The sequence below is a fragment of the Syngnathus scovelli genome, chromosome 22, assembly GCF_024217435.2.
Source record: "Syngnathus scovelli strain Florida chromosome 22, RoL_Ssco_1.2, whole genome shotgun sequence".
NCBI classification, from domain to species: Eukaryota; Metazoa; Chordata; class Actinopteri; order Syngnathiformes; family Syngnathidae; genus Syngnathus; species Syngnathus scovelli.
Genome location: NC_090868.1, coordinates 5,366,464 through 5,378,429, shown reverse-complemented (window position 1 = coordinate 5,378,429; position 11,966 = coordinate 5,366,464). Strand labels below are relative to the sequence as shown.

General features: G+C 43.9%; 3 protein-coding genes across 6 annotated transcripts; 1 reads left to right on the top strand and 2 right to left on the bottom strand.

Moving 5' to 3' along the window:
- The first annotated feature begins 568 nt into the window (after positions 1-568).
- On the top strand, positions 569-2,923 carry mest (mesoderm specific transcript). Of its 4 annotated transcripts, none has more exons than XM_049761635.2 (12): positions 569-704; positions 897-1,059; positions 1,179-1,258; positions 1,355-1,432; positions 1,514-1,650; positions 1,739-1,797; positions 1,864-1,904; positions 1,984-2,054; positions 2,123-2,224; positions 2,477-2,553; positions 2,621-2,684; positions 2,753-2,923. In XM_049761635.2, exons 1-12 carry the CDS (start codon positions 684-686, stop codon positions 2,868-2,870), a joined length of 1,011 nt encoding a protein of 336 aa, XP_049617592.1. In that variant the 5' UTR covers positions 569-683; the 3' UTR covers positions 2,871-2,923. The 4 variants fall into 4 exon arrangements, with proteins under 4 accessions (XP_049617592.1, XP_068505766.1, XP_068505765.1 ...); XM_068649665.1 differs by having other exon boundaries at positions 573-729; positions 900-1,059; XM_068649664.1 differs by having other exon boundaries at positions 575-729.
- A 2-nt stretch (positions 2,924-2,925) lies between these two features.
- On the bottom strand, positions 2,926-7,731 carry copg2 (COPI coat complex subunit gamma 2). The gene is made up of 23 exons (XM_049761634.1): positions 7,565-7,731; positions 7,109-7,161; positions 6,964-7,044; positions 6,830-6,901; positions 6,685-6,764; positions 6,532-6,607; positions 6,364-6,456; positions 6,210-6,296; positions 5,980-6,137; positions 5,774-5,907; positions 5,638-5,705; positions 5,270-5,554; positions 4,945-5,188; positions 4,799-4,874; positions 4,632-4,735; positions 4,327-4,452; positions 4,194-4,262; positions 3,952-4,133; positions 3,751-3,880; positions 3,580-3,677; positions 3,378-3,516; positions 3,214-3,312; positions 2,926-3,127 (listed from the first exon to the last, which is right to left on the bottom strand). The coding sequence occupies exons 1-23, from the start codon at positions 7,599-7,601 to the stop codon at positions 2,997-2,999; spliced, it is 2,622 nt and encodes an 873-aa protein (XP_049617591.1). The 5' UTR covers positions 7,602-7,731; the 3' UTR covers positions 2,926-2,996.
- A 2,009-nt stretch (positions 7,732-9,740) lies between these two features.
- ucn3l (urocortin 3, like) lies at positions 9,741-11,821 on the bottom strand. The gene is made up of 2 exons (XM_049761072.2): positions 10,850-11,821; positions 9,741-10,659 (listed from the first exon to the last, which is right to left on the bottom strand). Exons 1-2 carry the CDS (start codon positions 10,941-10,943, stop codon positions 10,196-10,198), a joined length of 558 nt encoding a protein of 185 aa, XP_049617029.1. The 5' UTR covers positions 10,944-11,821; the 3' UTR covers positions 9,741-10,195.
- Between the last annotated feature and the right edge of the window lie 145 nt (positions 11,822-11,966).

The window sequence follows — 11,966 nt, the reverse complement described above, 5'->3', positions numbered from 1 at the left end:
AATTTAAATTTAAAATTTGATTCATTTATTACAATAAACTTTCATACAATAGCCTTTATTATTATTGCTGTGCAAAGTTGGAAAACAAGCATAACTCCAAAATATATATACATATAGTCTAAGCAAATAGAAAAATAAGGAATTAATGTAAACAATTGAGATGGTATGGTCCAGAGAAACCAGTAATGGTGCTCATGTAAATATGACCAATTATTATAGTGATTATAGTAAATTAAAAAATGGATGAATAAGGGTTTTCAATTCAACCAAACTACTGCACATTATTAATACAGTACAATTACTTGTATTTACACTATTTGGCCACTAAAAGGTAGTAAAGACTCATCCTTACTCTGTTCTCGTGGACAACGCAGATCGTCTAATGAAACAATACGTACTCTCGCTGCAGTAACTAAGTAACAATTATACAACGTAAAATCAAAATAAAGGTCAACACTAATAGATTACATTATAAGATACATAACTTGGATGATTATAAGTCCAACACTTTATGGACACAAGTTGATAAATTGTGAAATTATGTAGTCATTATGTAGTATGAACGAGAGTGAGCTCTCTGTCGTCTTCATAATCTTTGCTGCTATGGACGCTAATCACTAACTGAATGTCTTCACGTGAGTGTTATTTAGGGACTGAGGATTTAAAAACCTTGTAAACGCTTCATGTGCCAATATCTCCCCAAGGTAGGACCACGTCTATTCTTTCCGGGTGCGTATATTTTAACGTGTTGTTAGTTGTAACACTATAAATGTTTTACCATAGCTCGCTAGTGCTAACTAATGCTAATGTAGCAGTAAGTGTCCAAACAAAGTGAAAGAAAATGTCTGAAAATGACATGTCAGTGTTCTATTTTTGCTTTATTGACATGAGCTAAGCAGTTCACGATGATAGAGTGGTGGATCAAAGTTGGCTTGGTGTGCATTCCGCTGATGGCTGTCTACGTCCACATGCCGCCGCCTAAGCTGTCGTTTGCCGTGCGCAGGTGGCAATACGCCGGGAAAACCTTCACCTTCAGGGGGAACAAGATCTTCTACATAGGTGTTCATCATTTCGTCTTATTTCACTTTTATTTTAGAAGGATCAAATATTTCAAGCTATCACTAATTCTTTTGCGCTGATATTGCAGTCAGTATGTGTAACGTGTCATGTCCCATCAGACACTCCCGGCACCTTGGGAAATACCGACATCGTTCTTCTCCTCCACGGCTATCCCGCCTCGAGCTATGATTGGAGCAAGGTCCGAGCGACACATTCCATCGCGACTTCTTATTTGAATATTCATTTATAATGTGTTAGATTTAGATTTGTGAGTCTGCTCTCCATTCTTAAACAGATTTGGCATCAGCTCACCCAACACTTCAAACGGGTCATAGCACTGGACTTCTTGGGCTTCGGCTTAAGCGACAAGCCAGTGGGTGTCCTGTGCGTGAATCTATCAAATCAATAAAAACTGAATTTAATTTATTGGCTTTCCTGTTGCTGTGGTACTCAGCTGCCACACAACTACTCCATCTTTGAGCAGGCCAGCGTGGTGGAAGCGCTGGTGGTAGAGTTGGGTCTGGCCAACCAGCGCATCAACCTGGTGGCTCATGACTACGGTGACACGGTGGCGCTAGAGCTGGTTTACAGGTAGACTTTATGCTTATTTTCTATAGTTGTATAAAAAAATATATATATATTGTTACTTTTTACAGCGAGTGTTTTCTTGTCTGCATAGGAGGGATCAGAACCGTACAGGTCACGTGAACATCAAAAGTCTTTGTCTCTCAAATGGAGGTTAGTGTGTTTGCGGTATGTTCCTGTATTTTCAGAGACACTGTGACTGATTCGGGCTCCCCACAGGCTTGTTCCCGGAAGTCAACTATCCTCGCCTGATGCAGAGGGTCAGTCCAACCGCCTGCCTTTCTTTGACACCACGGAGATTTGCAATGTTTCACTGAGGTCCATTATTTGTTTCTGAAGCTTCTCAAGGACTCCGAGTACCTGGGTCCCTTCCTCCTTAGGATCTGCAACTATATGATCTTCAACAATGGGTTGGCATTTTTTCTTTTTATAGCCAGTCGTGCACAATAAAAAGTAACTGATTTTGATTACATGATAGGATGAGGGAGGTTTTCGGGCCGTACACGAAGCCAACGAGCGCAGAGTTGTGGAACATGTGGGTCAGTATTCGCTACAATGATGGGCACCTTGTTTTGGACAGGTAAGAAAAATTAATACCACTCTATAGTACATTTTATTTATAAAAAAGTTGACCTTTAATTATTGTGCACATATAGTCCACCAGGGAGCAGTATAATCCAGATAGTGGGTGTAAATGTTCAGTTTGTCACCATCCAAGCACATCCCAAATTTTTTTTCCCGTAATTAAGGACAAAAAAATCAGCCAAACAAACCTGCAAGATCCGCTCCCACTGTTTATATTTTATAAGAACTGTTTTTGTTGGCGTGTCAGTCTTCTGCAGTACATCAATCAGAGAATAAAACACAGGGAGCGGTGGGTCGGCGCGCTCACGTCCACGTCCGTGCCACGTAAGTGACATTTCACGCAGTCTGTCCTTTCACGTCCACGCTCCTTCCTAATGGCCTTGTCTTTCAGTGCACATGATCTACGGCCCAATGGATCCGGTTAACCCCCATCCCGAGTTTATCGAACTTTACAAGTGAGTGTTCTTCGTCTCTCCCGCTGCTGTTGGCATGCAAGTGACGTGTGTGTGCGTTGTTTCCACAGGAAACTGGTGAAAAGGTCAACTGTCACCGTGTTAAATGAGTACATCGGTCATTACCCGCAGTTCGAAGACCCCATAGGCTTTCTCGCCTCTTACTTAAAATTTATTCACTCGTTTTGAACTTGAGTGAGCAAAGAGCTTGATGATCAAATAAATAGTTTTGTACAAAAGAAGCTTTGTCGTAGATGCAGTTTATTTCTCCAGATTAAGTAGCAGATTTTACATTTAACGATGAAAGATTGCACTTCAGCCCACAGACGCCAGGATGACGTCAACGACTGTTTCTTCGTCGCTGCGGACAGTCACCTGCATGGTGACGCCGTCTGCCAGTGCAAGGCGAGCACGGACAAGCGTGTCGTGACCGCCCCGGAAAACACCTGTGAAATCAGAAGGAAAAAAGTGAGTCTTAATCTTTTGACAAATTGAATGGAATTTTTTTTGAGGGGGGGGAGTGGAAACTTGCCAGCAAGGAAGAGGATGTGCGAATTTTTGTTTTCCGGTACTTTGTCCGAGCGCTCGCATGGCTGCATGCCCAGGAAGTTGACAATGTTCTTCACCGCCTCTGTAAGAACACATGGAATTTAAAGACTACATCTCGAAGATTGCGACGAGTTTTCACAAGCTTACCGTCGAGCGTGCGCACGGACGCCAGAGCGAACGTCTCCTCCTTCTCAAACTCGTCTCCCACTTCTTCCCAGGCTGCTCCGAAGTTTGGCTTTAGCACCTTCTGGATGTGGTCCGCCACGGTCACTTCCAGGTCCTCCAGCTGCGGCCGGCGAGAGGAATGAAACAAGTGGCGGACAAACTATGACGGCACGCTGCTACTTACCACATACTCGTCATCGTAGCCATCGTCGTCGGGCTCTCCCGTGTTGGGGTCGCAGTCTCGGACCAGGTACTTCATTGTGCAGCTGAACGTACACGAAACTGCAAAGGGGTGTGGTTGTCTGAATGCCTCAATGTCAGGAACGGGCCAATCTGACGTCGACGTTAATCTTACCTGCTGTCGGGTCGTCATCGGGCAGGCGTACTAGCGTGTAGCAGGAGCCTGGCTGGCTGTACGCGAGGCTGGCGGCGGGAACGTAGTGAAGCACCTCGTAGGACTCTGAAGGCTCCATTTGCACAAGAACCTGAAATGCCGGTTGGCGCTATTAGTTGATAGCCGGTGAAGTGGGTTGTGCTTAACTGCGTAGTCCGGAACCTTCTGCAGAAGTTGGTCGTTTAGCGTGTTGGTGCAGTCGAACTGAAAGACCATGTGCTTGGAGAAGGTGTGTTTGATGCAGCGCACCACATATTCCGTCTCTGCTTCAGTCAATTGCACCGGCTCGGCTGACTTGAAAAGCGGGCCGAGACCCTGGAACTCTGGGATGGCTGCCAGTTGTTCTGAAAGTGGAGAAATTTCCAGTAGTACCAAAAAAAAGCTTCCTGAAGAAAAATGCTTACCTTGATAAATATCCTGGCGTGACGGAGCCAACTTCTCCGGTAGCTTGCTGGTCGACACTGGAGTGATTTCTGAATGGGAAGGACACATTTAAAAGCGCTAATCCAACCCAGGAACTTTCAAATTCTGACTGACCTGTTTTCTGTTCTGTGATAGGTGTGGTAGCTAGAGGAACCGTCTTCATGTCGAACGGCTTCTCCGAAGGATCCAGCGTGTATTGGTGCAGCGACTTCTCCAGACCGGGAATAGAAACTGACAAGCCTGAACGCAACATGAGATGAATGCTGGGGGGACTTAAGGTGGCTATCAATAAATTCATTCAATAAATGTTTTTAATGACGCCAATTTTTACCAAAATAAAAAAAATTAACAAAAGCATGCCTAACTGAAAATGCTAAATGATTATATTTGATGCTCAATAGCATTTGAGCTGATCTCACCATTGAAAATGTAGGCAGCGTTAAGTGCCTTCTGCTTCTGCTGCAGCACGTTCATGTAGAATGTGGCCCTGTCGCGGACTTCGTCATCGCTGTCCATCATGCACCTGCACAGACATGACATTTAAATTACATCTGGTGACCAAAAAAAAAAAAAAAAACTTAAGTACCTCTGCATTAGAACCAGGACACTTGGCAGCAAATCGTCATTCTGAGCTCCGAATTTGGCCAAAGCGCTAACCGCAGCTGATGGGATGGAAAAAAGGTTTTAAAAACAAAATGTGGTTCAACATGGACATTGAAAAACGTGACTGACCGGCTCTCACTGCTTCACTCTCCAGCACCACCCTGTTGAAGATGAAGCGGATGTACTTGGACGGCTGCGGGGTGCGTGGGCCCTCTTTGCCCAGCAGGTGCAAGATCTTGGTGGCCAGCACCGTGTGCTCGCAGTCCTCGATGAACTCGCACAGATGTGCCAGGCCTGTCTCTTTGCTCTCTGGTTTCTCCTCAATGATGCTGATGATACAGTCCACAATGGCACGCTTGTACTCAAAGCCGCCCTTCAAATAAAGATGAGTGCTTTTTAAAGCTAGTGATTTTTTTTTTTTTTTTTATAATTAAAAAGTCTGTTTGCTGCTTACGTCATCTCTCAGCATGTTGGACAAGAAGTTCATCATGACACTGTGCTTTCTGGGGTACTTCTGACACAGAGCACTGATGGCTTGCACCACCACCACCTTGAACTCGTCCGAGATCTCCGAAACGAAAGATGAGATCTGCTTCATGAGACGGTCCACGCTGCTCTCGCTGCCGGTCTTCAGCAGCGTGGTGATGGCCAGCGTGGCAATGCTCCGGTTGGAATCAGTAATAAGGTTCTCCAGGTCCAAGTTGCACGCTGTCACGGCTGAAGGGTGCTTCATCGCCACCTGGTGGACAGGAGGATAATGTTACCCCAAATGTTACTTCATTCAACATGTCGAGTTGGAAGCATATAGGAAGGTGGGAGTACCTTGTTAAGGGTCCTGACTGCTGCGTATCTCAGTGCAGCTTTGGGAGAACTGCAGAAGAGCTGCAGCACTTTAGAAAGAAAAAAAAAAAAATCAAATTCACTCCTCAGCTATTTTATATTGTTTGCTGTAACCTACCAGACACGGCTGGGGCCAGCTCCCTGGCTGTGCAATTGGGCATGTGCACAATGGCCGAGGCGGCCTCGTACACAACCATCTCGTTCTTGTTCCTCAGGCAGCTCTCAATGAAGTCAAACAAAGGGCTGTCGTGACTGCACAAAAAAATCAACAGACATCAGCAGTGACAACAGAAAGCTGCTGTGAGTGTCCCTCTGTCATCTTACCCTCCTTCCGTCTCATCCAGGAGTTTGCTGGCGATGCGGATGAGCATACAGTAGGCGAACGGTGACTTGAGGCCCGACTTTGTGAACTTGTTGAGCATCTTGGTGACGGCCAGCCGGTCATTTTTCCTCAGGTGGTACAAGAGGCCCAGAGCATGGTACTGCAACGCAACGTATAACGTAAGCACACCACCGTTCACCAAGAGTTGGTAGATACTATAGCATGTTCCCACCTGAACCATGATGTTATCACTCGAAGCTGCCTCCTGGGCTTCGTTTACCCAACGTTTCACCACATCGTAGCTCATCTTCACCATGTGCTGAAGCAAATTCTTACCGTTAAAATCATAACGTTGCAATTGCACATTTTGACAAGCGGCGTCTCACCAGTGACGAGACCAAAGCTGAGCTGGAAACGCTCGGCACCTTGTCGACGATGGCCTGCTTCATGTATCTTTCGATGGCTTGCAGCATGGTAGTCTGAGAGATGCAGGGGACATGGTTGGTCAGCATTTTATTTCATTTAATTCTGTCCCAAGATTCAGGTTAGCTTACGTCAGTGATCCTGCAGAGGGCTCTGATCGCCGGTCCTCTGTACACGTCATCCTTGCCAGTCATGTCTTTGGTCAGGCTGCACAATGACAACAATGTTATTTACTAAACACATAACTCAACAGTCATTTACTGTAATAGTTCAACTCTATGAACCTGCTGGTGACAATAATAACGTCCTCAGAGATGTTGGCCATCTCCTTGATGGTCAAGTAGCACATCCTCCTCAGGGTTTGCTAATGGGACAAAAAAGATTTTCACACTTTGAGTTAACACTTGAAAATTGATTATTTGAGCTTACGTCATTGGACTGAAAGAGCCTGGTCATGGCGAAGAACGCCTCGGTGGCTTCGGTGGTCCCGAAATGTTCCCCCTAAACAAATAGAGGGGGTGAATATTCCTGCAGTTAAAAAGACATGCGCTATTCTATGCTACCTGGTTGAGCAGGTAAATAATCTTGGTGAGAATGTGCAGGCATCTTCGCGGGTTGATAGGTGTCTCGTTAAAGATGCGGGCCTGAGGACGAAACGAAAATCATTCTATTATTAAATGACGAATAAACGCAAATTTGGAAACGTACCTCTTGCAACACGGAGCTCTTCTCCAGATGCTGGAATGGGTTTGAGCCACTTCCTGAAAGAAAACAAACGTCACCGACGGGCATTGCTAACATAGCGGACTGCTTTCAAAAAGCAATACTGATTTAATAAAGCAATACATAAGAGTTTGTGGTATTAAATTGTTGATACATACATGCAATCCTAGCCCCGAAGCTACACTTTTAGCCAGTCTTACCATTTAACAATCACTTATTTGTATATTATAGAATACATTAAGTAACCCGTGTATTTATTTATCACATATGCATCAAATAAAGACACTCAAATGTCATTTTTACTCACATCGTAACGTTATTTCACCCCGATTGTTGATCGTAAACGACTATACCAGCAATAGGTTAGCATGCCATTCGCTAGCCTCCGTGTATAAAACTTACCGATCATACTCACAACTACAAAGATCAATCAACACTCACCAGACTCTTCGTCTTTTTTGTCAAACTTTTTAATCATCGTTTCGAAGTTGGCTGACGCGCAGCAGACGTTCGACGACGGGATGCTAGCAGAATCTTCCACGTAGTCACAAATTAAATTGTCTTCCGGTGACAGGCACACACGCGCACGCTCACACGCACGCACACACGTAAAAAATATTTTACTTCCGGTTAAAACGTCATACTTTTTTCACCCTTTGCTTAAACTTTATTGAAAAAATAAAGTGTAACAAAGCATTATTACAGCGTTACAATGTAAATATTGAAGGATAATGGTATCAGTTCTAAAATACAAGATTTGCTTAACCGTAAGAATGTCATTTATAATTGATAATGTGATTTTTAAAAAATAATTAGGAAACAGACAGGCAACTGTATTCTAATGAGTTCGCCTGAACTGGTTTTGTCCAAGGGTTAGGCACCATTATAACCAAGAAGCAACTCAGGGACCACTGCTTTGGCGGAATATTTTATTTTGCACCAAAGGAGGATAGACATACAGGCTATTTATTTGCATCTGTATGTCTATTTTGGGACTCTCAGCTACATTTGACCTAATTTTGATGGGTAAATGATTCCTCAGATTAACTGGAAAATAAATAGTCTAAAAAAATAAATCGAATTTATTTGTGAAAATATTTTCCATTTCCAATTTCACGGACCCCCTGCAATACTGCCACAGACCACTAGGAAGCCGCGGACCACTGGTTAAGCCTTAGTCTTGATATTAAAGCTTTTACCTTGCGTTCTGGAGACTTGCATTCGATTCCCAAACTGCACTGATTAATTGCTAAATTGTCCTTTATCAAGGTTTCTCATGTATCCCCAGTAGGGTTTTTGTGCGGTTTTCCTTCTCCTCCTGGGGCTTTATTTATTTATTTTTATCTCATAGATCTTTCCCTTTTTTAAATCCCAATTATTTATTTATTTATTTATTTATTTATTTATTTATTTAACCTCATAGATGCTTTATTTTGTATTAGTTTTTTATTTTCTTTCATGGTTGTGGTGTACCTATTGGAATGTCCATGAGTGATGTCACAAACGAAACAGCCAATCAGGAAGTGGGGGTAAGGGGAGGGGTCGTTTTGCATAATGGAGTGTCTCAGTGACGTCACATAACAAACAGACAATCAGGAGGTGGGGGTGAGGGCGGGTGGGACTCTTTTCACTTTCAGCTAAGCTTTGACCATGATTATTCTAATGAAGTCGCCTGTTATTAGGTACACCTAAAAGTGGTGGTGTACCTAATGGAGTGTCTGAGTGACGTCACAGATCAAACAGCCAATCAGGAGGTGGGGGTGAGGGCGGGTGGGGCACTTTTCACTTTCAGTTAACTTTTGATCCTGATTTTTCCCTAATGAAGTGGCCTGTTATTAGGTACACCTGAAAGTGCTGGTGTACCTAATGGAGTGTCCGAGTGACGTCACATATCAAACAGCCAATCAGGAGGTGGGGGTGAAGGCGGGTGGGGCACTTTTCACTTTCAGTTAAGCTTTGACCATGATTATTCCCTAATGAAGTGGCCTCTTATTAGGTACACCTGAAAGTGGTGTGTGCCTCATGGAGTGTCTGAGTGACGTCACAGAGCAACCAGCCAATCAGGAGGTGGGGGTGAGGGCGGGTGGGGCACTTTTTCACTTTCAGTTAAGCTTTGACCATGATTTTTCCCTAATGAAGTGGCCTGTTATTAGGTACACCTCATGGATGTATTATTTATTTCCTAATTCCTGTATTAATTAATTAAATTATTTTTGCCTCGTGGATGTTTTACCTTTTATTTTTTTACCACATGCATGTTTTATTTTATATTTATTATTTTTCCTCATAAAGGTGGTGTAACTCATCGAGTGCCTGAGTGGTGTAACTCATCGAGTGCCTGAGTGATGTCACAAACCTCAGGAGCCGATCAGGCTCATCTTTGTAGCTCATCTTGTGCTGAAACAAATTAAAACACGATGTCATATTTGTATGAGTGTTTGTGTCTCGCCATATAATCAAAAAAGGACCCCAACATTCCTATGTGGACGATCCAAGCTATGTTAAGTAAGTTAAGTTCTGCCAGCTGGTTGTAGTTGCTGTGATTCGCCACATGACAGCAGCATATCTCAAACCTGTCATTGCGACTCATTGTTTTGATCATACATTATCAACCACGTTTGTTGCGTCTGCTTTATTTGGGGAAAATAATTTTGAGTATAAAAATAACACATTTGAGGCGCACGCATTCACACATATTCCCATGCATTTTTCAACTGACACCTTTTGTGCACTGTGGACAGAAACTTTGAACAACAGCGCTTGAATGAATCAAAATAGAAGCCGCTAGGAAACGGAAAAAAATGATTTACATGAGTCGGCTTTGGTCCTTGAAAACATTCATACAGAATCAATTAAAATATTTTTCGTATACTCAATTTGATTGATAATAGGCAACGCTGTGAAGCCTGTAATTTGTTGGTCTCACCTTTACAACAAATAAAGTTATTATGCGGCCATTTGTCAGTAAGGCGTCAGTATGGAAGTCACTCATCCCCAACAATAACACAATGCGACCGCAAATGAAGAAAACCAAAATCCTTTTGAAATACAAAGCGAAGGCGTTCGGAGTGGTCACTTTCTTCGGCCGATGCGCGCCAGCAGACGCGCGTTATCGGCTGCCTTCGACCGCAGGTTTTGGGCTTTGGCCACGTCGAAGAGCACGTTCATGATGTTAGTGGGCAAATCCAGGGACAAAGTCAGCTGGCTCCTGCGCTCCTCCTTGCCGCCGTTCCGCAGCAGGGAGCCGCGGATCTTAGCCCGGCTCTGGAAGCGCGTCTTTCCCGGGTTGTATGTCCTTTTCTCCCGGCTCGCCGACTCCTCGGGCGCAGAGGCGAGCAGGTACTCGGCGGATGAGCGGAGCAGAGAGCCCCAGGCGTCCTCGGAGGAGAAACCGCCGCCGGCCATCTGGTGGTCGCATATGAGGTCCGAACGGCCGCGGGCCAAACGGAGGCACAGGCTGGAGGAGGGCGGGCACAGGACCAAAAGCAGCAGCAGGGTCTTAAGGGACGACAGCATCGCGTGTGGGGGGAGGTCCTCTATAAGTTTCAAGATTACTTTATTAGGTACATCTGCACAACCACTTTAAATATTGAGTTAAAAAACAACCATGAATATATTTGTGAAGGCAGAAAAAGTGTACAAATTGTCCCGATACTCACTTTTGGATGTAAATAGCTGTTTAAATGTCAGTGTCAAGTATGAAAATATGAAATATTTGAAACTTACCACACGTATCAAAGCAAACCAACACGGTAGTCTTTCCAAAATAAACGAAACAATCCCGATTGCGAGAAGGGTGAGCCGCACTTTGCACTTTCATTTACCGCCGCCTTCCATTTAGTAGCAACTGTGACGTCATCCGCGTGACGCAAACGGCTGCCACGCCCCCATCAATAAACACCAACCATTGGTAAAGTTCAAGTCATTAGTGTTAGAATGATTTGAAGAGACATTCGTGTTTCAGTACCACGGACAGCTCCACTACGCTAATAAAAACAGTTGGCTAAAAAAAAAAAAAACTAGTCCTATTAAGAAGTGAATTGCATAGAAAATACAGGTCAGTTTTATTTAAAATTTAAGTCCAGAACATTTGATCTGCCAGAATTTTTTTTTTTTTTTACTTTTAAGTACATTTGTATTTTATTGTCTTGGTGCCAAGGAACTATGCTGAAGTAAACCGAGTTCACTAAGACAAAAGTTTGCTGTCATCTTGGTTTCTAGGAACTACTGTATGTTGAAGTGATTTGAGGAGCTTCACTTAAGAATAAACTTGTGATTTGCTGCCATCTTGGTGCCTAGGAACTATGTTGAAGTAAATGAGGAGCTTCACTCAAACAAAAGCTGTGCTTTGCCACCATCTTGTTGCATAGTGATGCCAAAGAACTACTGAAGGGCTTCACTTAGACAAAAGGTGTGCTTTGTCACCATCTCAGACATCCTAGTGGGAAAAAAATATGGGGAAATGAATTGAGGAGCTTCTCTTAGACAAAGGTTGTGATTTGCCGCCATCTGTAGTCCACACTAATGTAAATGTCAAATGTACTTACCAAACGGGTATTTTTTCTTTACGAGGTTGTCTCGTACGGATCGGGGCGGGGGTTCCATCCCCATGTCACCTTCTCCAGCCGAAAGGCATACAGTTGACTCAACGTAATTTCAACACATTAGCAAGTTTTTACAGGCTGCAATCATGGGGGTCAAGATGTAACAAGCCCGGCGGGATTAATAACCACGGCGAGGCGGTGACCTCATGCTCACCGTGTGACTTATGCCTCTTCAACTATAATGGCGGGGGACATTTTGCCGTTCTGTTCGGGCTCCCTGTGACATCACGTACTCGTGC

Excerpts from the sequence above, each read along its gene's own strand:
- mest (XM_049761635.2), top strand. The coding sequence starts at position 684 with ATGTGCCAATATCTCCCCAAG. Across the intron at positions 1,798-1,863 it reads TCTTTGTCTCTCAAATGGAG|GCTTGTTCCCGGAAGTCAAC; the intron begins GTTAGTGTGTTT and ends GGCTCCCCACAG. Across the intron at positions 1,905-1,983 it reads ATCCTCGCCTGATGCAGAGG|CTTCTCAAGGACTCCGAGTA; the intron begins GTCAGTCCAACC and ends TTGTTTCTGAAG.
- copg2 (XM_049761634.1), bottom strand. The coding sequence starts at position 7,601 with ATGATTAAAAAGTTTGACAAAAAAGACGAAGAGTCTG. Across the intron at positions 4,134-4,193 it reads ACGCCAGGATATTTATCAAG|AACAACTGGCAGCCATCCCA; the intron begins GTAAGCATTTTT and ends CTCCACTTTCAG. Across the intron at positions 3,678-3,750 it reads CGATGACGACCCGACAGCAG|TTTCGTGTACGTTCAGCTGC; the intron begins GTAAGATTAACG and ends ACCCCTTTGCAG.
- ucn3l (XM_049761072.2), bottom strand. The coding sequence starts at position 10,943 with ATGAAAGTGCAAAGTGCGGCTCACCCTTCTCGCAATCGGGATTGTTTC. Across the intron at positions 10,660-10,849 it reads GGTTTGCTTTGATACGTGTG|AGGACCTCCCCCCACACGCG; the intron begins GTAAGTTTCAAA and ends TGAAACTTATAG.